The sequence below is a fragment of the Saccopteryx leptura genome, chromosome 2, assembly GCF_036850995.1.
Source record: "Saccopteryx leptura isolate mSacLep1 chromosome 2, mSacLep1_pri_phased_curated, whole genome shotgun sequence".
Taxonomy (NCBI): domain Eukaryota; kingdom Metazoa; phylum Chordata; class Mammalia; order Chiroptera; family Emballonuridae; genus Saccopteryx; species Saccopteryx leptura.
In genome coordinates this window covers 267,774,149-267,801,461 of record NC_089504.1, presented here as the reverse complement: position 1 = coordinate 267,801,461, position 27,313 = coordinate 267,774,149, and the positions used below count along the sequence as shown (strand labels likewise).

At 38.4% G+C, this 27,313-nt stretch overlaps 1 protein-coding gene across 1 annotated transcript in view; it reads right to left on the bottom strand.

Moving 5' to 3' along the window:
• The window catches only part of HMCN1 (hemicentin 1), a 412,067-nt gene that overhangs the window by 66,165 nt on the left and 318,589 nt on the right, over positions 1 to 27,313 (bottom strand). Inside the window, exons 67-80 of the mRNA XM_066361732.1 lie at positions 26,913 to 27,010; positions 25,771 to 26,049; positions 19,554 to 19,750; positions 15,561 to 15,642; positions 14,038 to 14,174; positions 9,971 to 10,112; positions 8,798 to 8,942; positions 8,301 to 8,428; positions 7,836 to 7,992; positions 5,248 to 5,369; positions 4,883 to 5,047; positions 3,247 to 3,354; positions 2,671 to 2,808; positions 2,407 to 2,541 (exon numbers count right to left, since the gene is read on the bottom strand). Coding sequence (XP_066217829.1) covers positions 2,407 to 2,541; positions 2,671 to 2,808; positions 3,247 to 3,354; positions 4,883 to 5,047; positions 5,248 to 5,369; positions 7,836 to 7,992; positions 8,301 to 8,428; positions 8,798 to 8,942; positions 9,971 to 10,112; positions 14,038 to 14,174; positions 15,561 to 15,642; positions 19,554 to 19,750; positions 25,771 to 26,049; positions 26,913 to 27,010 — 2,033 coding nt within the window. The remainder of the gene's footprint in view (positions 1 to 2,406; positions 2,542 to 2,670; positions 2,809 to 3,246; positions 3,355 to 4,882; positions 5,048 to 5,247; positions 5,370 to 7,835; positions 7,993 to 8,300; positions 8,429 to 8,797; positions 8,943 to 9,970; positions 10,113 to 14,037; positions 14,175 to 15,560; positions 15,643 to 19,553; positions 19,751 to 25,770; positions 26,050 to 26,912; positions 27,011 to 27,313) is intronic.

Sequence of the window (27,313 nt, the reverse complement as noted above, 5' to 3'; positions counted from 1 at the left end):
TTAATTCTTCTGCTTTCCTGACCTCCCAAATCTGAGTTCTCAGCAACCATGGCAATTACATCTACAAAAATACTGTAAACCCATCGCATTTTTTCACTAATCCTTGCAACCCACACTCCCTACCCCCACACTCCTGGCCAGACCATAACACCGGGTCTCGATGCCTTTTAATAGTTCTTCCAGCTCTAGTCTTGCCCTTTCCCTAAACTATTATCTCCACAGCAGCAAAGGATATTGTCCTAAAACCAAATCACAGTTTCAGTTAAATGCTACAAAGGCTTCCCACTGCACAATGAACTCTAACCCTCCTAGGGTCTTTCTGCATGCACTGGCCCTGCCTCTCTGCTGATCTCCCTTGCACTCTGCCTTTGGGCCATTGCACATACTGTCCTCTTTTCCTCTGACACACACTGACCTCTTTCCCTGGGACACTCCCCCACCTTCCATGGCTTATCCTAGCTCACCAGTCAAGTCTCAGCTTAGAGGGCACACCCCCTCAAAGATGCTACTGTACTTTCCCATGTATAAGACATACCCATTTTTGAAAAATTTGGGATCTATATACTGGGTGGATCTTACATAGTGGTTGTAGATATTTTACTTGCATTTCCCACTTTTTCATGCCTTTTTTTAAATTTTTTTACATAGACAGAGAGAGTCAGAGAGAGGGATAGATAGGGACAGACAGGAATGGAGAGAGATGAGAAGCATCAATCATCAGTTTTTCGTTGTGACACCTTAAGTTGTTCATTGATTGCTTTCTCATATGTGCCTTGACCGCGGGCCTTCAGCAGACCGAGTAACCCCTTGCTCAAGCCAGCGACCTTAGGTCCAAGCTGGTGAGCTTTGCTCAAGCCAGATGAGCCTTCGCTCAAGCTGGCGACCTCGGGGTCTCGAACCTGGGTCCTCCACATCCCAATCTGATGCTCTATCCACTGCGCCACTGCCTGGTCAGGCTTCACGCTTGTTTTTGTGCTCATTGTTGAAGATAGTGATTCATCATCAGACACAGATGAGGACAAGCGAATGGATGGGAGTTTAGAGAGTAATGAGGAGTTGTATGAATTTTATGATGAATAAAACTTGAGTTCAATAACTTTATATAATACATTTTTTTCAAATTTGGGCCCCCAAATTAAGGTGCATCTTATAGAAGGTACTTAAACCACAGAAGTGGTCTCCACATTTCCTCATTATTTTCTATCTCGGCCTTCTGTTTTTTCCTCTGCATTGCATAGATCAGAATTTATAATCATTTCATTTCTTTGGTAGTTTAGTTTCCTTTCTTCTTAATACTATCAGGAAAGAATCACACCTGTAATGTTCAATGTATTTTCACTTATTATTCCAATAAATATTTGTTGAAAAATACAAAGAAATTAGATTTACAATATACAGATAAGCAAGCTTTCCTACAGTCATTAATTCGCTGCCGAAAAATCACACCATAAAGAAACTCAAAATCAGCAATTACAAATTCAGTGGCTCAAACATTCTTTAGTGCATTTCTTCATTCGCAACAGCAATGCATAAGATAGGAAAATTATATCAAGAAGACATCAGTTAAATGTGAAAAGCCCCCATTTTGTCTTGAGAACAAATTTTTCCCCTTCAAGTTGGTTTAACTGCAGTTATGATTTGCTTTTTTAAAGTGAATATTACAATCTAATGCTTGATAATGTATCCAGAGTAGTATTATAGAGAGAATGGTTTTAGGAATTGTCTTAATAGGAGTTACAAATAAAGTGTAAAACGGAGGTTCATAGAAGTTCAAAACATGGCAAGATGCCTCAGTGTTCTTATACAAATAATGGAAAAAAAAACCCTCCCGGCCCTGGCTGGTTGGCTCAGTGGTAGAGCGTCGGCCTGGCGTGTAGAGGTCCCGGGTTCGATTCCCGGCCAGGGCACACAGGAGAAGCGCCCATCTGCTTCTCCACCCCTCCCCCTCTCCTTCCTCTCTGTCTCTCTCTTCCCCTCCCGCAGCTGAGGCTCCTTGGAGCAAAGATGGCCCGGGCGCTGGAGATGGCTCCTTGGCCTCTGCCCCAGGCGCTAGAGTGGCTCTGGTCACAACAGAGCGAAGCCCCGGAGGGGCAGAGCATCGCCCCCTGGTGGGCAGAGCGTCGCCCCATGGTGGGCGTGCCGGGTGGATCCCAGTCGGGCGCATGCGGGAGTCTGTCTGACTGTCTCTCCCCGTTTCCAGCTTCAGAAAAATACAAAAAAAAAAAAAAAAACAACAACAACAAAAAACCCCTCCCAAAGCATTAAGCTTTCTTCTTCATAAGAGAAATAGAAAATCAATTAGGATGACAAAATTAAGAATGTTGAGAACTATTTTAGATATATCAATTTTGGTATTTGCTGTTACAAGCCTATCTGCAAAGACCGAGAGATTTGTTAGTTGGGTACCTTGAACATTTAACTTGATTTTGCCCAAAGCTGTGCCAGCTGGGTTCTGGGCCACACACAGGTAAGTGCCAGCATCTTCTCTGACCGCTCTGGAGATCTGCAAGCCGCCCCTGGGAAGAACTGCATGGCTTTTGCCTACGTCCCGGTAACAGAAGCAGAGTGAGAAAAAAATTTATTTTCATTAAAAAAAAAAAAAATCCTACCCACTACTGAATTAGAAAACACCACACAACCCGGTTTCTTGATAGAAACAGCGGGAGGTACCTGAAGTGACGACATTGATGCCTTCTTTTTGCCAAGTAACAAAAGGGCTGGGCGTCCCTGATGCCTCACAGGGTAGCAGAACGGGGTTGTGTAGAATGACGTCCAGTTCACTCGGCTGGGGCTGAATGGCGGGAGGCTCTGGAACAGAAATAACAACCCACAGAAACAAGCCACGGCACTCGTTAGTGGCAGAGTCTACAGACACCATGTGGTTAAACATGCCCAGATTCACAATTCCAAAACCACTGTGATTTGACTGTCCCAGGAAAAAGTGAATATTGGCCAAATTACATTTTTTGAGTCTTTCTACTACAGCCAGTTTTCATTGGAAGACAAGAAACAGGAATAAATTATAAAAATTCAAGAAGAAAAATTATTTGGGAGTTGCTCCATCGGGTCTGTTGTCTATGGGTCTTCTCTAGCCCACTGAAGACTATCTACTAGGCTTTCTTATCCTCCACATATGACTGGTTCATAGCCCTGGACAGTACCACCTTTCACGAATCATAGCCCTGGACAGTACCACCTTTCACGAATCAATAAGAAAACAAAAAACCAACGTAGAGCTTTCCATACCTTGGACGTGAAGAGTCACATGACGGTGTGCAGAACCGGCCGCATTCCTGGCCACACAGGTATATCTTCCAGCATGGTTTAACTGAGTGGCAAATATTTCAATTGCTCCTAAAAAGAAGAAATGTTTTCATGCTTAGTGCAACCGTTTTCCCAGTTTGATAAACTGTATTTCTCTGATTTTTATGATTCTATCCCCATAGCACAGTGATGCTTGGCTTATATGAATACTTGTACCCCCTGAAGTGTCTAGCAAAGTATTTTTACAATCATTATTAACAGCTTTATTGAGGCAACATTTACATACCCTAAAATGCACCCATTTAGACGTACAGGTGCAACTATCACCATAATCTAATTTTAGAATATTTCCATTTCCCTAAAAAGAAATCTCATCCCATTTAGTCACTCCTCACTCCCAACCCCAACCCTAGGCAATCGCTAATCCACTAATCTGTCTCTGTATTTGCCTTTTCAGAACACTGACAGAATCACACAGAAGTCTTTTGTGTCTGACTGACATCTTTCATTGTGACAATAGTTTCTGAGTTTCATCTGTTGTAGCATGTGTCAATATTTTCGCTCCATTTTATTGCTAAGTGCATTCCATTGTATGAGTTATATACATTTTGTTTATCCATTCATGGACAATTGAATTGTTTTTACTTTTCGGCTATTATGAATTACACTGTATGAACATTTGCATACAAGTCTTTATGTAGACATATATTTTCATTTCTGTGAGTAGATACCCTAGGAATGGAGTTGCTGGGTCATGTGGTAATACTGTTTACCATTTTGAGAAAGTTCCAAACTGTTTCCTTAGCACAATACTTTGTGCTGAAGGATAGTTAATGTATGATATATTTTATGACTTTAATTGCTACTGATCTAATCAGGTTTCTGAGAAAGCAAAAATACTTTGTTTTGAAAGCTAAGTTCCATCCTGAGAACAAATTTTCATATTTCCCTTCTACTGAAGAAATAAATTCTTTTGGAATAATATGCAACCACTCATAATGCCCTAGAATGTTAGTTGTTATGTTAGTTTATCTCCAGTGTACCTCTCCCAATGCATAAAACATTTTCAGAAACACCAATGTGAATCACCTATATTTTCATATAGGTAAATTATTTTTTTCTCTTTAATACTATACCCTTTCAATACTTAACTTTTGTAAATGATGGCTATCACCCTCAAAAAGTATCCATCATAGCATTTACTACCCAGCCTTACTTGCTAAATTATAAATTGAAAGCAAGAACCCAAAGTAGTGAAATACATAGTCTATTTTGGGGATTAAACATTTGTTAAAGAAATGGACATTCTATTTGGCCAGGGGAAGAAATGCAATCCACTCAAAGTCAAACAGTGCATTTGTTAAACCTTGGGTTTAGAATATGCACGTAGAATTCCAGTGATCACGCTGAACATTCAGATCAGCCTTAGACAGTGTTATTCTATTTCCAGACATTTTTTTCTCTTCCTTTTCCTAATTTCTCTTCCTACTCTAATTGCATTTTCCCCCCAGTTGCCAAAGTTCAGAAATGCAGGTGTATTTCAGTCTTTTATTTGATGCAAAATAAAGTTTATAATTAATCCAATCAATCGATATGTAATCGCTGAACTTGGTCTTACCTGAGGACTGGATTCTATAACCATTTCCTCTGGGCAGCAGTCTTATACCATTTTTCATCCAGTGAATTGAGGGAGATGGGACTCCTGACGTGGTGCAGGTAATGACTGTTGGGGCGTGTCTGGTTACTAGGAAATCCGTAGGCTCATCAGCTATGGAAGGTGGAACTGAAACAACAGTAACAACACAAGTAGAGAAGACTCCATGTTTCCAACGCTTACAGATTTCCAAAGCCTTATCATACACCTCTCTCTTTCCACACTGAACGTATATGTTAATTAAGGGGACAAGGAAGGCCTCCTGCGAGGCTGGAAATGATAAAATGACACCACTGTAACTTTCTATCTGTATACTAAGCCAGTTCTACCTTGGACAGTGAGGTCCACAGTCCTCTTGTCCTCTCCGGCATCATTTGTCACAGTGCACTCGTAGGTCGCAGTGTCATCCACAGAAGGGGAGATAATGACCAGTGAACCCGAAGAAAGGAGCCTGGAAGAAAGATTTTACAGCAATGAGATACTATGACTCAGTTTACAGAAATGTCTCCAGTTGGTTCAGCGCGGCACCATGTTGTAAACCGAAGGAGATGGAGCTCTTTCCTCATGTTAAAATCAGCATCATTTCTCTGTATCAGAGTTTAAGTTTATTTGGCAGTTGATTAATAGGGCCTCAACCTTGACATTTACAGGAAGCCATGGGTAGGAGGATTTGTCTGAAGGGGGAATCTTGCATTTTCTGAATGCTTATAGCATGATCAATCACGCTCTCCTAAGTGAACTATGGCACAATGAACCCACGGACAATAGTCACTGTTTACTGAGCATAGACTACGTTCCTAGCACCATCACAAAGGCTTCACACACATTACCTCTAAATTTCACCAATCACTCTGCAAGTTATTTCCATTGACAGAGGGGTAATTACTTGTCTATCTTGTACCTCTCCCCATTTCACATGTCTCCTTACATGTGTTGAATACACTGGAGATGCTTAGTACATATATCAGTACGTCTTTTCCTTCCGACCCATTAAAAAATAAAGTGATCTGGATCACACAGAAGGTTTAGGAGGTTTAGTAAATATACATACATAAGTTAAAGTATGTCTAAATAAGAATATCTTTATTTTTACTTCAAACTGCACATTAATAGAATAGAAATAATTTGATTGATAACAAATTTGACATGCCTTTTATTCATGGGTAGTATATATATTTCACACAGTGTACCTTCAAGTCACTAGACCTCAAAGCCAAAATATTAAAAGGGTGAAAAGGAGAGGGAAGCGATAGCATTTCAATGTATTCCTGATGTATTAGAATTCATTTTTGTCAAACTAGATCTTTTCAAAGAGAACATTTCTTTCAGGGACTATTGCAAATCCCTTGATAACTAACTATTAATTTAATTGAGACACAAAAATCTACGCTTATATAAAACATCAGAAATTCCTAGTGACTTAAAAGTTAACCCTAAAAAGCATACAATGCCAGCCCGAGATAGGTTGTTCAGTGGGTAGAGCATCATCCAATGCAGACATGAAGGTCATAGGTTTGATCCCTGGTCAGGGCACGTACAAGAAGCAAGAAGCAACCAATAAATGCACAACGAAATGGAACAACTAAGTGGAACAAGTTAATGCTTCTCTTTCTCTTTCTCTTTTTCTCAAATCAATGGAAAAATACATTTTTTTAAAAAGCATACATTGCCATATATGAGGTATGGTAGTAAAGCCAGAGAAATGCAAAAATCTGGAAAAATGCTGGTTTTTCTTCCCACATATGCTGCCAAATACCTAAATTGTGTTTCAGGGTATAAAATTTGTTTTTTATTCTACAGCTGAAACTTGTATTGTTTTCAGAGAACAGCTTTTTCTTTCATAGCAAATGATGTTATCATCCTTTGACTTTAAAATTCTAGAAGTTGCTTTACAAAAAAAAAGCAGAACGGAAATCTAACCCCATTGACCCTACTAACAGCCGTCTGCAGTGCTATGGGTAGAAAGGTTGCATCTATGATTCGGAAAAGGATTTTGGGTTTGATAACTAATTCCTCATAAAGAAAAATAAATAGGTTTTATATACTAGCTAATTTTTCACACTTCATATTATTTGTCTTTATTGCTGGAATTAAAATGTTATTTTAAAATACATATTTTTCTAAACAGTAGGTGGGATTTTCAATGAAACGGTTTTTCTTTTCTTTTTTTTTTCCTTTTCTTTTTTTGCAAGAGAGAGACAGAGATAGAGAAAGACAGAAAGAAAGAGAGATGAGAAGCACCAACTTGTAGTTGCAGTACTTTAGTTGTTCATTGATGGTTTTCTTTTTTTCTTTTCTTTTTTTTTTTGTATTTTTCTGAAGTTGGAAACGGGGAGGCAGTCAGACAGACTGCCGCATGCGCCCAACCGGGATCCACCCGGCACACCCACCAGGGGCGATGCTCTGCCCCTCTGGGGCGTCACTCTGTTGCAACGAGAGCCATTCTAGCGCCTGAGGCAGAGGCCACAGAGCCATCCTCAGCGCCTGGGCCAACTTTGCTCAAATGGGGCCTTGGCTGCAGGAGGGGAAGAGAGAGACAGAGAGGAAGGAGAGGGGGAGAGGTGGAGAAGCAGATGGGCGCTTCTCCTGTGTGCCCTGGCCGGGAATTGAACCCGGGACTCCTGCACGCCAGGCTGACGCTCTACCACTGAGCCAACCGGCCAGGGCTGATTGTTTTCTCATACATGCCTAGCTGGGAGGGGGGGCTCCAGCTGAGCCAGCGACCCCTTGTTCAAGCCAGTGACCATTGGATCATGTCAATGATCCCACACTCAAGCTGGCAACCCCAAGCTCAAGCTGGTGACCCTGTGCTCAAGCCAGCAACATCAGGTTTTGAGCCTCGGTCCTCAGCATCCCAGGTTGATGCTCTATCCACTGTGCCACCACCTGGTCAGGCTCCAGTGAAATAATTTCTTACCTGTAGGAATTCTGATTTTGATCCACATTGAGAAGATGCCCATTTTTGCTCCAGGTGATTGACGGTTTTGGTATCCCAGTAGTCTCACAAGCCAGAGTAGTCTGAACATTTACTGTTACAGTGATGTTGGTGGGGCCCAGAGCAATAGATGGAGGAACTAAAACAAAGCCACCAAAGAAGAAGGAAACACATTCAGCAAATAGTACGCCTTCTGAAGTATTTCTGCCAAAGTGAAATTAACCATTACTAACTTGCCTCATAGTCACAAAACAATATGGTTCTGCGAATTTAAACAGCATGATGATGGTACTATTGGTAATGAGGAGAAAACATAGGTCTTGTTCATAATAAAGTGCATTATATTTAAATAGTCTTGGATGTCAAGGTCTTTAGGACCTTACTGGTTTAGGCTATCAGAGAACATGTGACCCAAAGATGGGATGTTGTTCAGAAACGTGCATTTACCATGGACTTGTAAATCGATCCGCCTGCGGTCTGTTCCAGCAACATTGGTAGCCATACACAAATATCGCCCTGTGTCAGTGACATGTGCTGACTGGATACGAAGGAATCCATTTTCCAAGATGGAGTGTCTACGAGAAAGATCACAGTGAAGCCCCACAAATCAGCCTTTTCTGATTGTTCACAGTTTTGATTGAGAGCACTTATAAAGACTTAGTTAAATCCACTGCTCGTCTTTTTCCTGCTTTGGAAATTTACAATATTCTGATGGGAAAAAAGGATATTCTGCAAAGGTGCACAGCAGATGGGCCTGTGATCTGGGAAGGATTATCATCATTATGTTTTGGACGTAAGTCTTAGGAATTATGCTTTTAAAATACTAGATTTTGATTCTTATATTAAGACGAAGAGACTAATTCTGATATAACAAGACCAACATAATGCACTGGAAAGAAAAGATGTGAGGATTTGTATTTCAGTTCCCTTCCCAGCATTGGTACCTTGCGTGATTCCCAGAGAGAACAGCTCCATCCTTTCTCCATGCTATCCTGGGAGTGGGCACACCTTCAGCGAAGCATTCCAACACAATTGACTTATTTAAGTGAATGACAAGACTCTGGGGGCCGCCCTTTATGCTTGGAGGAACTGCGCAAGAGATACACACGGAGAACTTCAATTATGTTAATAACACAGCCTGAACGGAGGCTTTGAAGCGGTAATACAAGGTGAGCCTTGAGTCAAATGTGTAACTTTGCCCACAGCTAATTCAGGTTAATGTAAACAGAATCAGGGTTTTGTTTCTAAAATGTTATTCAAGATACCTTGTGATTAAACATAAAGAGTATATGGGGGAAGGGGATTTTAAATCCCTGATATGGTGTGTGAAATCTGGCTTTCTATGAGAGGCTTGAATAAAAATCAGCTCTCGTCTGATGCAAATTAAAGATGATAGTTCTTATTTCTCTCTGGCCAAATAATGGTTAGAGAATGTTAACACTGGCACAACTTCATTTTAAATAAAGAACAGAAAGTGGGTTGTTTTAACACAAAGCACATCTGTGATTAATCATGCAAGTCTCAGAGCATGGCTTTTATTAATCATTGAATGCATATGGGAATAAAAAACCTGAACTTTAATTTTAGTAGTAGAGATATTAGTTGCGTGGGTCACTCAATAACCTGCAAAGTTTCATATATGAAAAATCCAAAGGGACTGTTTTTGGGGAAAGTCTGTATTATCTTCCTGAAATTCGGCAGTTTAAGGTTAGATGTTATATCTGATAAAATTAAAATTCTACAGCAGACTCTAGCACATATATACTGAAACATCAACATCAATAAAGGAGAATAAATAATGGGCCACTTGTCATTTGGAAATTTAGCATATTAACTTCCTTAATGGGTCTGATCTGAATGACACAAAACATTGGGATAGGCTGATAACAGAACATATCCTCTAAGTTAGAGTAATATATCTTTAATTATTTATTTTGAAATTGAGTTAGTTTGAATGTGGCTGCAATACAAATGCTAAAAATACTGTCATTTTCTAAAGAAATAAAATAATCACAAGAGTTCATTTAATAGTCATAAAAGAACAAAAAAGGTTATTATCTATTTGAATGCCCTTGGCTAAATTTTTAAATTGTGAAATAATGATTAATTTTTCTTACCATTTACAGTGAGAATAAATTCTTTTGTAGTCTTTCCTGCGATGTTGCTGGCAACACAGGTATAATTGGCTGTGTCCCCTAGATCTGCATTATTAATCTGCAAGTACCTTCCTCCAGATAGGATTCGTACTCGAGGTGTTGCCTGGATTGAGCAAGCCAAGTTTATCATTAAAATGTCAGAAAAAGGAAATTAAGTATTACTTTATAACATCAAAAGTATCTGTAGTAAACTGTAGAGTGCCTATCTTCCAGGAATGTATTGTCTCCTCCCTCTCCCATTATTCTTGTATCAAAAACCCATGGGAGCCTGACCGGGTGGTGGCACGGTATATAGAGCATCAACCTAGGATGCTGAAGTCCCAGGTTTGAAACTCAGGTTGACGCCTTGAGCATGAGCTCACCAGCTGGGGCGCTGGTGTGAGAATGGGACCATCGACATGACCACATGGTCGTTGGCTTTAACAAAGGGTTACTGGTTCAGCTGGAGCCTCCCCCCCTCCCCCCCGCCCCAGTTAAGGCACGTATGAGACGCAATCAATGAACAACTGAAGTGCTACAACTACAAGTTGATGCTTCTCATCTTCCTTCCTCCCTCCCTCCCTCCCTCCCTCCCTCCTTCCCTCCCTCCCTCCCTCCCTCCCTTCCCCCCTCTCTCTCTCTCTCTTACTTTTGCTAAAACAAACAAAGCCCCCATCATGGGAACTATTTCTATGAGCATGGTTAAGGCATGGGCATAATAAATGTCCCCAGAGGTCTTGGCCACAGTGATCCACTCATGGACAGGCAGGTGACTCAAGTTGGGCTTGTCAGAGCCCTCTGCAGGTCTCTACTGTATATGCTGGGTGACACAGCATGACTTTTTCCCTAGAATTACTGGTAGCAAAGATGACATAAGCCTGGTAGCAACCTTATTAACACACGGGGACAGCCTGCTCTGACTCTAAGTCAAAGCAAGCAGAGTTGAGAGTCAGAGAAAGGATATAGATGCTTGATTGCATGATTAGAACCCCTGGGTATGGTGATGCCTAAAGCCTACATACATATTCGGTAACTAATAAATAGCTTAAAATTTTTTTTAAGTTGGTTTAAATTTCAATCGTCACAACTGAAAGTTTGCTTTGGTTAAGTTACAGAAAATAATTATCCTTTAACATTTTTAACATTTAAAATGTTTAACATTTTAACATTTATTTTAAAAGTTCATAAATGATTGTAGTCTATAAATATTTGTTAAGCATTTATTTTATGGCCAGGCATGGAACCAAGAATTATAAAAACATAGAGACAATTAAATTTAACCTTTGCTATTAAGTCCAATTGGGTAAACAAACAATTTTGTTTAAATTAAAATGCATGATGCTCATAATCATTAAAAAATGCCAGGTAGCATAGAAGACTGATATTTTCTGGTTGTACTTAAGCTGGAATTACTCCAGGAATAGCCCAAATAATATTTTTCTACCCTATGGGCTCTGTCTTAGATAGATATATATTTCTAATGAAAAAAATTGTTCACACTAAAATATGCAGTTCAGGTCCATTACTGTAAAAGTCCACACATTTTTCTCTGGGGGAATTAGTGATAACATTTTATTACCATTGATAAGAATACGTGATTTCTAAAACAAACATGGTACTTCCTAAAATTTTTAAAAAATTTTATATGGGTATCACAGGATTTTAGGCTAATTAAAGTGCTCAGAGTTGGATACCTTTTTTTAAAAATTAAGTGAGAGCAGGGAGGCAGACAGACCCCCACATGTGCCCTGACTGGGATCCACCCAGCAAGACCCTTATGGGGTGATGCTCTGCCCATGTGGGGCATTGCTCCATTGTTTGGCAACCAAGCTATTTTTAGTGCCTGAAGTGGAGGCCATGGAGCCATCTTCAGTGTACAGAGCCATCTTGCTCAAATCAATTGAGCCATGCCTGTGGGGGAGGGGAGAGAGAAAGATAGAAGAGGGGGAGGGAGGGAGAAGCAGATAGTCGCTTTTCCTGTGTGCCCTGACCAAAAATCGAACCCTAGACTTCCACACACCGGGCCGACACTCTACCAATGAGCCAACCAGCCAGGGCCTGAGAGTTAATTCTTATCATGTCTTTCTTCATGAACACCAATAAGTTCTGCTAACTTACTAAGTTTCACTAAAATTTTCCCTGGTTCTCTTCCCATTTACTGTCAGCAATTCCTCCAAGTTGACTTCTTTCCTCAGACAGAACCTCATTGTTGTGTCTGATCACCAAGCTGATGATCTTGCTTTCCTACTCCACTGAGAAAATGAAAGCCGAGTATCTGCAATGCTCTCCTCCTCCCAGGTTGCACACGAATGCCACCTTCCTTTCTAGTTTCCCATCTTGTGAAAAAAGGTCAGTCATTCCATCCAAGGATAATCTCTTCACCTGTGACTAGGGTCCCATGCTTTTCCCATCCAACTCCCTTTGTTTTATAAGTTCCTCTTTCTCTTTCCTATATTTTCAATCTCTTTCTTTTAGTATATAAAAATATATAAATCTCTTCTATAACATTTAGAGAATAATCCACAGTTATTTCCAATTCCTCTTATTCCTTAACTCCTGCAACAACTACAGACTGTCCTTTACTTTGACCACTCTACTGAAGAACCATTATTCAGATCTTTAGTGACTTTTATGTATTCGCAAAGCCAATAGACACAACTTATTTGTATCCTGATGTGGCTTCTGCTAACCACTTCCTTTCTTTTCCTTGACTTTCAGTACATCAGCGCCTCCTAAGTCTCATCCTCTCTCCCTGAGTCCTTCTTAGTCCCATTCATTTTCTCATCTTCCTTGCTCGCTTGGTCATTGTCAGTGTTGCCTTGGGCTTTGTTCTTGTTTGCCGGGTTGCTTATCCTGTAAGCTTTCTGGTCAGCCTCATGTAAACCTAAGGCTTCAAACAAGAAGTTATACCGTGAGGACTACCAAATCAAAAACATTTTAATGAAATATGGACCCCTACTCCTTAATGCTTTTTAGAATCTCCACTTGGATACTATCTAGGTAATTCAAACTCAGAATATCTAAAACTGAACTCATCATTTTTTTTTCATAACTGGTGAACTCACCCTGTCCTAGTACTCACATCAGTTGGTCATATCTAGGATTAACCTGAGTTTATTAGTAGCCACTCTATAATCTTTGACTTACTCCTATATCTTTTCAGAGAGTCTGTGAGCTCCTTGAGGACCAACACTACTCTCATCAGCAATCACAGCATACAGCATGGTAGTAGGCATACAATAAATAGAGAAACTGAGGCAAGAGAGAATTAAGCGATATGTATCTCATTTACCATGTAACTCTGAGAATCCAGCCTCTCTGTGTTTGGTGTTTTAGTGTGTTTTGGTGGTGGTGGAAGTCTTTATACCTTCGGTATCAGGGGAAATAATCTCCTTTTACAGTTAGGTACAGTGTACCTCCATAGGTTATACAGGATGGGGAAGAACAAAGGAGGGGAAAATAAGGTAAACAACTATTAGGATAAGGACAATCAGAATATTCAAAGTCAAGACTTTGAGCCAACACTGAAAGGCTACTCAGGCTCCTGGCTAAAACCCTCTGTGACAGTAGACAGGTATAAGCGGAGCATGGGAAGCTTTAGAAGGCCAGTAACTTTGTCTTCAAAGATTCCAGTCCTAGACTCCTGATATTGCACAGACTCTTGGGTTACTCTTGAGGTCCACATTTGGACCAGGGAAACTGAGTAACAGGTTTGCTGTAGAGACTTGGTGGGACATGTCTTTTGAAACTCTGAAGGTTTTTTCTCTCTCAAGTACAAAAATAGCTGAGTGTTTCACATCTAACTTTTAATTCATGGGTGCCAGGAGATACACCTTGAGCCAATTTACGGAGTGTCTGAATCAAAATACCTGGTTTTTGACCCATTAAAAGGCTGCAACAAGAAGAAGACTGATCAAAGGACCCCGTGTCCACCCCTGCAATGTTGAATACCTAGTAGCCTGATGTTTGGTTTTGTCTACCTAGGAGAAACTCCACAGCTGTTTTATTTCTTATCTCAAAACAAATCTATGGAATACAGCAAGACTTACCTGTAACCATTCTCCATTTTTAAGCCAACTGATTACAGGTGGAGGCACTGCATCCGATTTACATTCCAATGTCACTTGTCTGTTCCGTAACACAGTGAAATCCTGGGACCCATCCGTTCCAGCAATGTTAGGGGGGACTGAGTGTGAGAAAGAATACACCAAAGGCTTTCCATAAACAAGACATAAAATGAGCAGAATTATTATAGGTAATCAACAAATGTTGTGCCTGCTATCTGAAAAAAAAGGTATACACTTAAAACATTCCTCATTCCATTTATGGTACCAATGGTTACAGAAAGTGGCATGCATTTTTACCTCGTTCAGTATTTTTACAGACACAGTAATGAAATTCTTCCACAGTCCCATGCCTAATAGACTAAGTAATATAATCACACTAATATCACCATTTAACAAATAAAGAAACTAAGGCACAGAGAAGGGATCCCATGTCCAAAACAGTTGGTCAGGATTTTCTCTCAACGTCAGACTTTAAAACAACTAAATTATAGGTTGTCTGTCACAATATCCAGAAATGTATATGTTGTTCTTAATGTGCAGAAATGTATCTTTTTAATGTAACTCATGTTATAATACCCAATTTACATGTCAATAGTGGCAGGTCTAATTTGTGTGTAGAGCAGGTGGGCAATACTCTATATATGTCAATACTATACATATATATGATATATAATATATAATATATAATACAGAGGACACCTCTATATTACACCAGTGCTATGATGCACACTTCGTCATTTAGGCTATGAGGAAGAGATAAAATACATCTAGTTTCTAAAATGTTCTTCTCCATAAAGAGAAATTTCCATCTATATCATTGAGTGTAACTGGTCTAACTTTTGAGAAGGTAATTTGGTCTTGTGTGTGTGTGTGTGTGTGTGTGTAAACAAGTAAGAAATTTATCAATATAAAGTAATAAAGGAGATAGGCCAACCTGTACATACAAAGATGTATATAATGGTTTTGCTTATATTGGTGAAAAATATAGAAATAGCCTACATATTCAAAAATAGGGAATAGAGTAAATAAATGATGGCCTATACATTAAATAAAATAGTATGCCATCACAAAAAATTAATGCTATAAAAATATTTTTTTGACATGAAAGCATATTTACCATTAAGCGAGATTAAAAACAGGTTGAATACTATGTGCTATATGACCACATTTCTGTGATAAAATATTCATATGTAAAGTGGTCTTATTTTTGCATGGTAAGATTATGAATTTAAAATTTTTCTTTTTATCATAATTTATATTCTACTCTTTTAAATCAATAAATATGAATTACTTGTGCAGGAAAAAAAAACCCAAGTATCAAAATCCACTGAACTATTCCTTCAAAGCATTTGCTCAAATATAAGAATCAGATTTTCAAAATTCCTATTTCCCAATGGACAAACATGACTTATGATATGCTGTGCAGTTGCCCCAAGCTCCACAAATTATGGGTTATAATCAGGTGTGAAGGTTCGCTGGACAGCAGAACGTTCTGCCGAGTTTACCGTGCACTCTCACTAAATGCTCTTTATCGTCATCTCCTGCAGGGCTGGATGCCAGACATGTGTATCGTCCTGTGTCTTCCACCTGAGAAGCCCAAACAAGCATATTACACAACATTGCCAGGGCGGTTTTGGTCATGAGAATAAATACCCACTACCATGAATCTGAGTATCTCACACAGAGCAAGATTTTATTAAGATGGCACAATAGTTCAACTTTAATAAACTCTTTTAACATTTGTGATTATTAGCACTCAGATATCAAACACTGCTTGGTATCTGTATTAATTATATGTAAATCTAGGTTTTAACAGGGTTTCAGTATTTTATCTCAGAAAAAGTGTATGTTAGATATAATTAATGATCCCAGGGAAGGCAGATATGTATGTAGCACCAAGTATCAGAGATGACAGACTAGATACTCAATGTTTATTGAAGAAATAAGTATCTATGAGTTTGAATTTCAGACTGAAAAATTCAACTGGTGTCTTCCTGAAGAAAATAAAATTACCGTATTCCCCCATGTATAAGACGCTCCCATATATAAGACGCACCTTAATTTTGGGGCCCAAAATTTGAAAAAACAATGTATTACATAAAGTTATTGGACTCGTTTTATTCATCATAAAATTCATACAACTCATTAATGTCAAAACTCCCATCTATTAGCTTGTCCTCATCTGTGTTTGATGACAAATCACTGTCTTCATATATTGCCTCGTCCTCAGTTCTATCTATGGCATTTGAAATGCCACAACCACTGTTTAAGACGCACCCAGTTTTTAAACCCCACATTTTTAGAAAAATGGTGCATCTTATACATGGGGAAATAAGGTAAATAAATTAAATGAATGACTATCAGGTTATTTAAACAAAGTACATTAATGCCACATTTTGAATCTACCTTTGACTTATGTGAGGAAATGAAAGGGCTATCTATATTATGTAATTTGGCTGTAAATAGTGTCAGACTGACAGCAAAATGTGTTATTTTTTGACTAAAACTAGAAACATTGCTTTAAAAATCCCCAAGCATAGTTTCCACTGGAAGTGTTCGTCTTCATTCAGATGTCTGACATTGTGTAGAAACAGCCCATGCTTATGTATGTATTTGTAAAGTATATTCTGAAAAATAGATGATCGTACTACTGTGAAAGTGTATTTTGGAAAAGTAGAAAAATCTTGTTTTCATTTATTTTACTACTTGAACATTCCTAGTATATTGGGAATTTAAAAATTCTTACATTTAAAACTGACTTTATAGGTTATGGAAAAACTTTTTGGTGGGCTGCAAAAACTCCTTTGAAAAAAATTTAAGACCAGTATGCTAAGACCAGGACGTTTGGAAAAGTACTTAAACACAACCTTAGAAGAATGGCACTCACACAGTCCTTCAATTAAGAATTTAGAATGATGTGCTATTGCCTGGAGAATCATTTCTGAATTTCTCATCAGATTTTCAAAACCTCTAAATGTCAACTCTTCTCTACCAACTCAATTTATTTCCAAATGATACTTCCCGCCCTCGACGTGTCGTGACTTAGCCAAACTTGAACTATCATTCGTGACTACTCTTAAATCTAGCCTCCTCCAAGAAATGTTTCCTGACAACGTATGCCCTTCAATATATCCACAGTCATTATTTGTGCCTACATTTTCTGAAACATGTTCTATGAATAGAGTGTTTGAAAATTGTAAGTAATCAGATATTTTTTTTAGAGTACGATTTCGCAGAGTTGTTGACAAGTGCATGGCTCAAAGGAAGGAAATGTTCAGTATGTAGTTTCCCCGTTCTAGCTAGACATACAGTTCTTTGCTCTTTGAAATAAGCCACAGACGAGTGTTTGTTGAGAGATGTCTTAGGAAACCCTTGTCTCTACCACACATTTGGGGATCTACAAAACTTCCATTATGCACCAGGCAATCTATACATTATAGATACATACATGAAAAGACAGAGTTCAAATGAGAAAAACATAGTTAGTAAGTGCTATAATAGAGATGTGTACAAAATGTTAGGAAAACAGAGGAGTAGAGAAACCAAGAGCAGTCCTTCTACTTGATAAAATTAAAATTTTCACTTCTATAATGCATTCAATGGTGTTCTTATTATTTCTTTTTCTAATTTTATCACACAGGTTATTTCTCCTAGGCAACTAAGAACATCTGCAAGGCTGAGAAATGGCTTATGTATTATGTTTGTATTCTCAGCAACAGCTAGAACATGTGGGTCAACATCTAACCCTCTATGACACCTTTGTCTTGTTCAGTTATAACCCAAGTTTTAATTCTTGCATTTAAGACCTACTATAATGTGGCTTTAATATCCCTTTCAAGCTTTATTTACTATGATTCCTTTATACTTACAATTCCTTTAGAAATTTTTAATTTATATTCCATATACTTTCCTGTCTTCTTGCTATTCTTCATGTTAAATTTTTTTTACTTCCTTTTTGGTCTGTTGAAATTATAACATCCAAGTGATTTGCTGATTTAACCTGGGTTTCCTCTGGGTTATTACAATGTCTCATGGAAAGAAGAGGGAAATGGCAGGTGTGTTCTTGGTGTCAGAAATGAAAACTGGCCCTGGCTGGTGGCTCAGTGAATAGAGCATCAGCCCAGCATATGCACATCCCAGGTTCGATTCCTGGTCAAGGTACACAGGAGAAGCAAACATCTGCTTTTCTTCCCCTCCCTATCCCCCTTCTTTGCCTCTTCCCTTCATGTAGGCAGTGGCTCAATGGGTTTGAGCATGACCCCGGGTGCTGAAGATAGCTCAGTTAGTCTGAGCATCAACCTCAGGTGCTAAAAATAGCTCAGTTGACTCAAGTATCAGCCCTTGATGGGTTTTCTGAGTGGATCCCGGTCAGGGTTAGTGGATCCTGGTCAGGGTGCATGCAAGAAAAAGAAAAGAAAAGAAAAATGAAAACTATGCTGAGCTCCACTGGTGAGGCTTTTGAACCAGACCCAGGACTGAGACCCAGCCCATCACTGAGCAACAATAAGTATGTGGCAGGTAAGTGCTCATCTCTAAAAGTCCATTTCTGGAACTGTAGAAGAACAGAGATAAAGACACTGTCTCACAGGATTGTTGTGAGGGTCACAACTGTGATAGATAGAGCTCACAGCTGAACTGACACCATTTATAATCCTTAACTCTCTTTCCCCAACTCCCTTTCCTTCTCTTTCCTCAAGGAAAATGCAAACAAAAACAATTAAACAATTTGTTATTCTATTTTTTAAAGGAATGTTGATTACAATAACAATAATAGCAACAGCAACAACAACAATCCTATCTCACTCTATTTTAGAATCACTGCATGCCTGTGGCTCCAGTCTAAGTACATCATTTTAGTTTAGGTTTAAATGCCCAAGTGTGTGAGTTACATATTATTATTTTACCCTCAGTTTACAGAGGAGCACACTGGGGCACAGATGGATAATATTTGTAATATAAGACTTGCCTTTGTTAGGACAGAAGACTGTGACACTATGCTATCCCAGACATATTTCTCTTTAATATATTCACATTTCTGATTAATTTCCTTAAACACAACCTAAAAGAACAGTCAATTTTATTCAATTGTTCTTTTTTTTTTTTTTTTTTTTTTGCAAAATTGTGTCTCTTTAGATTTTCATGTCAGGTAGTTCATTTTGGAGATCAGATGTGCTCTTTGAGGCTTCATATATATATATATATATATGCATATTGAATTGCTTTTTGCCAGTTTCATAAACAGCTACATGGCACAAATTAAGAGCTTCAGTAATTATTCTGTCAGTTATAATACTGAAAATTTGTAAAAGTTAATGTGCAGATATCTTTCTTCTGAGTTTAATATATTTCTACATTTAAAAAAAAATCACGTTCTTGTATGTGTCTAGAGACCTGTGATATATTCAAATTCAAAGATACAACTTTTCCAATATTTCTCATATATCAGCGAGGGAAAAGTTGAACCTAGGATAAAACAGTTGTATGAACTTTGAACTTACCTGACTGTTAGCTATTCGCAGAACCTCTCCTCCTCCAAGAGTCTGTATCTGATCTGTCTGCGGAAGGGGCCGTCCGTCTTTCATCCAGGTAATTTTAGGAGCTGGGATTCCAGAAGCGATGCAGGTAAGTTCAAGTGGATTATTAACAATCACGGATATCTCTCTAGGTTCTTCAGATCCATTGATATGAGGGGGTTCTATTTCAAGGAGATTAAAAACAAGAAAATGCACTTGCTCTTTAAGTCACGCTGATTAGAAAAACTTTAAAAGAAAGTTTGATGCAAATTTATGGTTCGTATGATATAAATTGATTAGAATAAAGAAACAAAATAATTACTTGATGTTATTTCCATTTTTAAAACAGCAACATTTTGAAAGGGATGGATCATGGCTTTAATAGGTCATCACAAAGTAGTTGTACCTCGGTAACTGGGGTTCAGATAGAGCAGTCTCACCTAACTGTCAAGATTTGAAAACAATAAAAACTAAACCCACCTTGTGCCATTTTTCAAAGAGAGTACTCAAACATAGTAGTGTGTTTTTGCGCTTTTTCAATATCTGTTGTTTCTACAAAAGCCACAGGCAAATGCTATGGAATTTTGCTATCATCTCTCCCATGCTGAGCTTTAAGAGAGGAAACAATGACTAAGCAGAAGGAAAAAGAACAGCTACATTTGGAGACTGTTTCTGAATAAAACACATTTGTTATGTCTGGACAGAAATACTTTTCTTTTTTTTAAATTTATACTTCTAAATTATCATTCCAAGGAGATGTTAAGGAATGTAGACACTTGAAAAAAAACAGCAAGGTTTCTTGGTTCAACTATTCCTACGTTTAGAATTCCTTTTGAAACAGACTCCCCTTACAATGATCACTCAAGTTTTCTATGAACATTTCCAGCTTACTGTTTCTTAAGGCAGCCAAAAGAACTGTTGGACAGCTCCAAATATTAACTGTTTTTATTTGTTATTTATCAGGCACATAGCTTAGAACAGAGGCTCATGGCAAAGGGTCTGGAGTCAAACAGCCTGAGTTAGAATCTTGGTTCCAAAACTTTTTAGGATAGTGGATTTGGACAAACCTCAAAATAAGGATAGTACTATTTAACTAATAGGATTGCTGTGAACATTCAATGAGATAATCTATGAATGATATGTATTTTTTTTTTGTTTCTGAATCTTTTATTTTACAATTAAAGTTTTTTTCAAAGTTATTACTACTAAAATATCTACTATAGCTGTTGATATTATAATTAAAATCTGCCTCCTAAAAATTTCTACTTACAGTCCTCATTCCTCTTTCTGGAAAAAAAAATTAAATCTGTATTTTTTTTAGATTTTAATTAAGAAGTCAGACAAAATACATTTTCTTAAATGCATTTTAGACTGAGTCAAGATTTCTTGCTTAAAAGATTTGTGTCTCCCATGTTGCTTACTGAATTAAATAAAAATTCTACATTATATAATAGCTTCCAAGGTTCCATAATATGGCTTTAATCCATCTTTATAACATTATCTGCTTTTGATATACTTATATGTAACCTAGATTTTAAATTAGATTACTTCTTCCCCCACAAGTACAGTCCTTTCCTGTTCTGCGTCTTTACTAATGCTATTCTTTCCGGTGGAACATTCTCCAGCACTCCCATCTCCTCACTGAGCATTTTTAAGTTCTACCAAGGTCGCATTGTTAAGTTCATTTGTAAAAACTATAAATTTTTTCGGCCCTGGCCAGTTGGCTCAGTGGTAGAGCATCGGCCTGGCGTGCAGAAGTCCCGGTTCGATTCCCGGCCAGGGCACACAGGAGAAGCGCCCATCTGCTTCTCCATCCCTCCCCCTCTCCTTCCTCTCTGTCTCTCTCTTCCCCTCCCGCAGCCGAGGCTCCATTGGAGCAAGGATAGCCTGGGCACTGGGGATGGCTCCTTGGCCTCTGCCCCAGGCGCTAGAGTGGCCCCGGAGGGGCAGAGCATCGCCCCCTGGTGGGCAGAGTGTCGCCCCCTGGTGGGCGTGCCTGGTGGATCCCGGTCAGACGCATGCGGGAGTCTGTCTGACTGTCTCTCCCAGTTTCCAGCTTCAGAAAAATACAAAAAAAACAAAACAAAAAAAACAACAACAAAAAAAACAAAAAAAACTATAAATCTTTTCTTGATTCTCTCAACAAACTATAAAATTTCTATCCCTTTTAATTTCCATAGCATGTTGTCTATATCACTCAAAAGCATGTTTCTGTTTCCCCTTTTGACTATGATCAATTCTTCATTCCTTTCACTCATTGGTTGTTTACTATGTGTCAGTCACTGTGGATAAAAAGATTTGTTAGACATGGCCCTGATCCTTAAAAGGTTATAGACACTAGATTTAAAATAACAATAACAATGGCAACAACAGAAACAACATTTTCCCAGCTGGTCCAATCCTGTCATCAGATCCCACATGTGTTAGTGATTGTGAGCTATCGCACTCTGTGTCTTGTCCATACACTTGGTACTTCGGACAGCACAGTTACCCACACTCTGATGACTCCAGAGCTTTATTTCTAGCCTAGATCTTTCTTCTGAGCTCCGGACCCATCAATCCAATTATTCTATACATATCTTCAGTGGGATGTTTGAAAACTGCTTCAAACTCAACATGTATTCAGCCTGAACCTGTTACTTCATTTCTCACAACCTGGTCTTTTTCCAGTGTTCCTTGAATTTGTGTGATGAATCCACCCATCAGTCACGTGAGCCAGAAACAAGGAGTCATCCTTGATAGCTACATTAATATCTATTCCCCACCCAATATTCTCTATTTGTCTCTTTCGTATAAACAGACCCCAATTGTGTTGGAACTGTCATGTGCTAAGAACTACATTTCCTACTCTCTTTAGTAGAGTAGGTGGAGCAGCAAGTGATGATTCTAACCCATGAGATATAAGTGGAAGTGGTTTTGTGGGACTTCATAGAAAGTCTCTTTAGGGCCCACGTTTTGTGCTTCTAAATTGTCCCTGCTCCTTTGTTGCATCTAGTGACACTGGCGGTGAGCCCACAATGCACAACCGCTGAACAACTCTTATGTGAAGGCCAAGAGAACTGTAACTATCTGACCTGGTAAACCAAGGCAGCTACTGCCTAGCTCCAGAGATCTCGCTCAGCAAGAGAAACAAAAGCTCTCTGTTGAAGCTGTCATATTTTTAGGTGTTCTGATATTCCCAAACAGAACTCCTAACAATACAATGGTCTCTCAGATTCTTCTCCTGTCCTGCTCTAAGCAGCTCTCCACTCTACAGGGAAGAGTGGTCTTTTCAAACTACAACTCTACTCATGGCATTCCTTTTAGTAGAATTTTTAATGGTTTTCCATTGTTCTAGGATAAAACCCAAAAATTTTTAACGTGGTTGACAAAGCGCTTCATAGCCTGGACCCTGTCAAAACCCCTGAGCTTTATTTTGTGTGATTTTCTCCCTTGCTTTCAATATTCTGGCCAAACTGGACTTTCCAGAACCGCTAATACACCATGACACTTCCCGCCATGTGGACAGAATTAAATTGAGAACACAGTTCCCCAGATTAGGGCAATTTATATTCACATTCTGAGTGGAGCCCTGATTCAAGTGTCGAGTTTTTCAGGTTTTAATGGCATGAGCTTTCAACAGATGCTGAAATGCAGAAACTTCTCATCTTTCTTCTGAGCCAGTTCTCAAATCTGTTTTAAGAAAATATTATCCTTCTAAAGCCCTTCATCCGGGAAGGTTATTCTTTGTAAACTGCTCTAACTACTCTCCTTCATTTCCTATATCCAAAAACTGTGCTGTGATTCTGAGTTTGTGAATTCCTGGAGGGTTCCTTCTCTCCTTCCCCAGCCCTCATCCTAGGCCTGGCCCCTGCCTTTTCAGGCCTGTATGACTACCTGGGCTCGGCAGCTCATTCTCAACTCTGTCTTCGGATGGAATTTCTGGGAAATGAAATCTACTTGTAACACATTCCTGCTTGAGCTTCTTTCCTGCCTTTGTCAGAAGGTCCAAATTCTCTAAAATGTCCCCAAGGCTCTTTATAGTTTGTAAATTTCCAGGCTTGTCTCTTTGCTACTCTTCCTTTCATATGCAGTTCGCCGGGTACAGATGAACAACTCAAGCTCTATCATTCTTAGGTGACAGATGTAGGCAACTCACCACTCACCTCTGCAAACCCTACCCTTTAAGGCTTGAATTGATCCTTTAGGCCAGCGGATGTTCTATGAACCTCACCATCCCACAGAATGAGATTTTAGTCATATAATCCTCATCATATTCAAAAGTATATATTTGTTCAATATCTGTGTTCCCCTAGATTTAGGAAATGGAAACCACATCTTTTTTTTATTTTTTATTTTTTTGTGAGAGAGACAGAGAGAAAGACAGATAAGGACAGACAGACAGGAAGGGAGAGAGATGAGAACCATCAAGTCTTGATTGTGGCACCTTAGCTGTTCATTGATTGCTTTCTCATATGTGCCTTGATGGGGGGGGGGGGCTACAGCAGAGCGAATGACACCTTTCTCAAGCCAGCAACCTTGGGCTTCAAGCCAGCGACCATAGGGTCACGTCTATGATCCCATGCTCAAGCCAGCGACCCTGCACTCAAGCTGGTGAGCCTGCGCTCAAGCTGGCCACCTCTGAGTTTCTAACGATGCTCTGTTCACTTCACCACCACCTGGTCAGGCCACATATTTCTTATTCAATGATGCATTCAAGTAGCTGTCATACCATATGTCACATAGCAGTTGTTCAATAATTATTTGTGCATGGTGACTAAAACACACCTGGCTTATAATGTATAGCAGTTAATAATTAATACTTAATGGGTGAATAATTAAGGTACAAGACCACATTTACGTCATCTTCTGTTATTCCTCATATTCTGTGAATTGCTGTACAGGAAGGTGGTATTCTACTCCTCCTCACAGAATCACACATTCTTCTGTCTTTCATCTCTTGATATCCTGGAGTCCTGCCTCCATTACCATCCTCCATCCTCTGGAGCATCTGTCTATACCACAGTATCTCTCTTTGTTAATCTAGACATTGTTTTGTCTCCCTCTCCAGTTAAAACTTCCTTTAATCTAGCTGATGAGTATCTAATTCCATTCAAGTCGATAAAACAAAGAAACATGTGTTCAATGCACTGCAAATACAGCAATAAGTAAGATGGGTACCGCTCATCATAGAGTTTAACTAAGGATGAGGCAGACTTCTAAAGTTACACAGTAATTAAATTACAATAGGTACTATGAGAAAGATTACAGGTTATTCTGAAAAACATATGCTAGCCTCTTTGGTTAAAACCCCTGCCAAAATTCTTCCTCTTGTGCTGTGTGAGGTACATTTTGTTCTCTGTAAAGAATATGAAGTTTTACCTACACGATACAAAAAACTCCAAAAAAGTATTGATTATTAAAAGAGTCAGTTCATTTCACTCATCTTCATTTCTCTTCCTAAGTCAAAAATTTTGACCTCAAGCAAAAGATGTGTTTTCTCCTTATCCTATTTGTTTGCATGTACAACACTAGAATACACATCTTAAATATTTATTTTAATACACACAAGAGGAAATAGAACTAGGTTATTTGAAACGATGATTATAACTATACTCTACACATTGGATCATTTAAAGACTGTTTGGAACAACATCCAATAATACAAATATTATACTTTTTCATTAAATTGTTGTTATTAGATGTGCTTTTAGTTCTTGGAATAATTTACAAGTAGTAGTTCTCCTCTTTTTAGATGATAAAAAACAAAATGATTAAAATTTAATATGCATCAGATAAGCATAATCCTAAATCAATGATTTTTAGCTTGTGTGTCATAAGAAATTTAAAAACATGCAGTATCTGACTATTTAGTCAGGGGGCACTAACCATTTTGACATTAGACTGTCAAATAAAAAACAACAGCCAATACAACAATAGCCCTTCAGTGTGAATGAGTCAAAATTATACCTATATATTTTTTTGTCAGAGAGGCAAGAAATATATTTTTAGTGTGTCGCAGAATTTTAGTACTTCGTTTATGTGTGCCATTTGATGAAGAAGGTTGAAAATCACTGCCCTAGTTGAATTACAGAACAGAAATATGAAATGCAGTGAGGTTTGGACAAACTTTGTCTCATAGCAAATGATTCTAAGAATTATACTCATTTACTCCATAAGTCTTTGCTGTCACCTCCTTCCCAATTAGTGCATGTTTACATACCTAGGACCTTCAGGACAAAGTGTTTGCTGACTTCTCCAGCTTCATTGGAGGCAATGCAAGTGTACCGTCCGGAATCTTCAGTCTCTGCTTTGCTGAGCTGCAGGACCATTCCCTGAGTGCTCACTGTCAGATGGGCATCGAGCCCCAGCGACTGGCCATCCCTAAGCCATGACATCTGGGGTGCTGGGGTTCCGTCTGTAAGGCAGGTCATGGAGGTAGAACTACCCTTGACAATGGTGATTTCCTCTGTTCCCATGGCATTGTCCAGATTTGGTGGTACTACACAGAAAACAAACCGGGCAAAATTGATATGCCTATTTTAATCTGAGATCAATTTAGATAAAAGACATTGGTGGGTTCAATTAGTTTCATAGTGTTTCTATGATCTGTAAAAATATAGAACTTAAAATAGCATATAATGAATTAATGACTTCACTATAAAAACATGTGTTAGGTAGGTTAATTATTAATCTTACAAAGTGTGAGAAGTGACACCTCAGGAATGTTTCTTGTAGAACATACAATGTTCCAATGTATTTAAACTTTGGACATTTTTTAACTTCTTAGGTTTGTCTCTTTAATTTATTATAATGCATATTGTAACTGCAGAAGCATACTTTCAACAACTTTATGTGTAATGCACAAAATATATTCTAGAGTAAGTTTTTTATAATCCAACGTAAGTCATTTAACAGCTCTAGTAAATAGTTATTTAACTATTCTGAATGTTCTCAGGATTGACAAACCTGGACCAGAAAACATTAATATTTCAGAAATAAAATGTGAATTCTCTGTACACACACACACACACACACATCAATTCATATTTTTAATACACTAATAATATTAGAAAACAATATTAACTTTTTATTTCTATACAAAACTGGTCTTATGTCTGGATTGAAATTCTATTTTTAAAATTTTACATGTGACTTAATGCAAAATTCCTGGTTCAAGGCTCATTTTTGACAAACAGGCAGTATGTTCTAATAAAATTTGACCCTTAGAGAGAAAATGCATTCTTCCCTAGTTAGCAAAATCCTATTTTACCAATCTTTTTTTGATAAGGCAATATCTAAATATAAGGCAGTTGCTTAATACCAGACACATGGTAAAGCACTAGGGTTATTTCCGCAACATACCCAGCACTTGAAGACTATAGTGCTTATTATCAACCCCAGCTCTGTTGGAAGCCACACATGTGTACACAGCCACATCAGACACCTGAGCTCGCACGATCCTGAAACACAATTTTACCCAACATTTCATAATTTGATCCCAATCAACACACACAAATAAAATACTTATGATTTAAGCACAGATTACAGAAAGCGACTTATGTTAGGAAATTTAGGTATGAAGATTATAACCATCCATTATAAAATACAGATGCTTTAAAGCAATTTATTCTCCAAAGTTGATTAGAGTTAGCCACTTAAAATATAACACAATTTAACAGGTGGATACTTTTCAAATATACACTAATAGAGAAAGAGAATGATATTAATATAGTAGGCATCTTCCTATCATTTTGTCATATAAA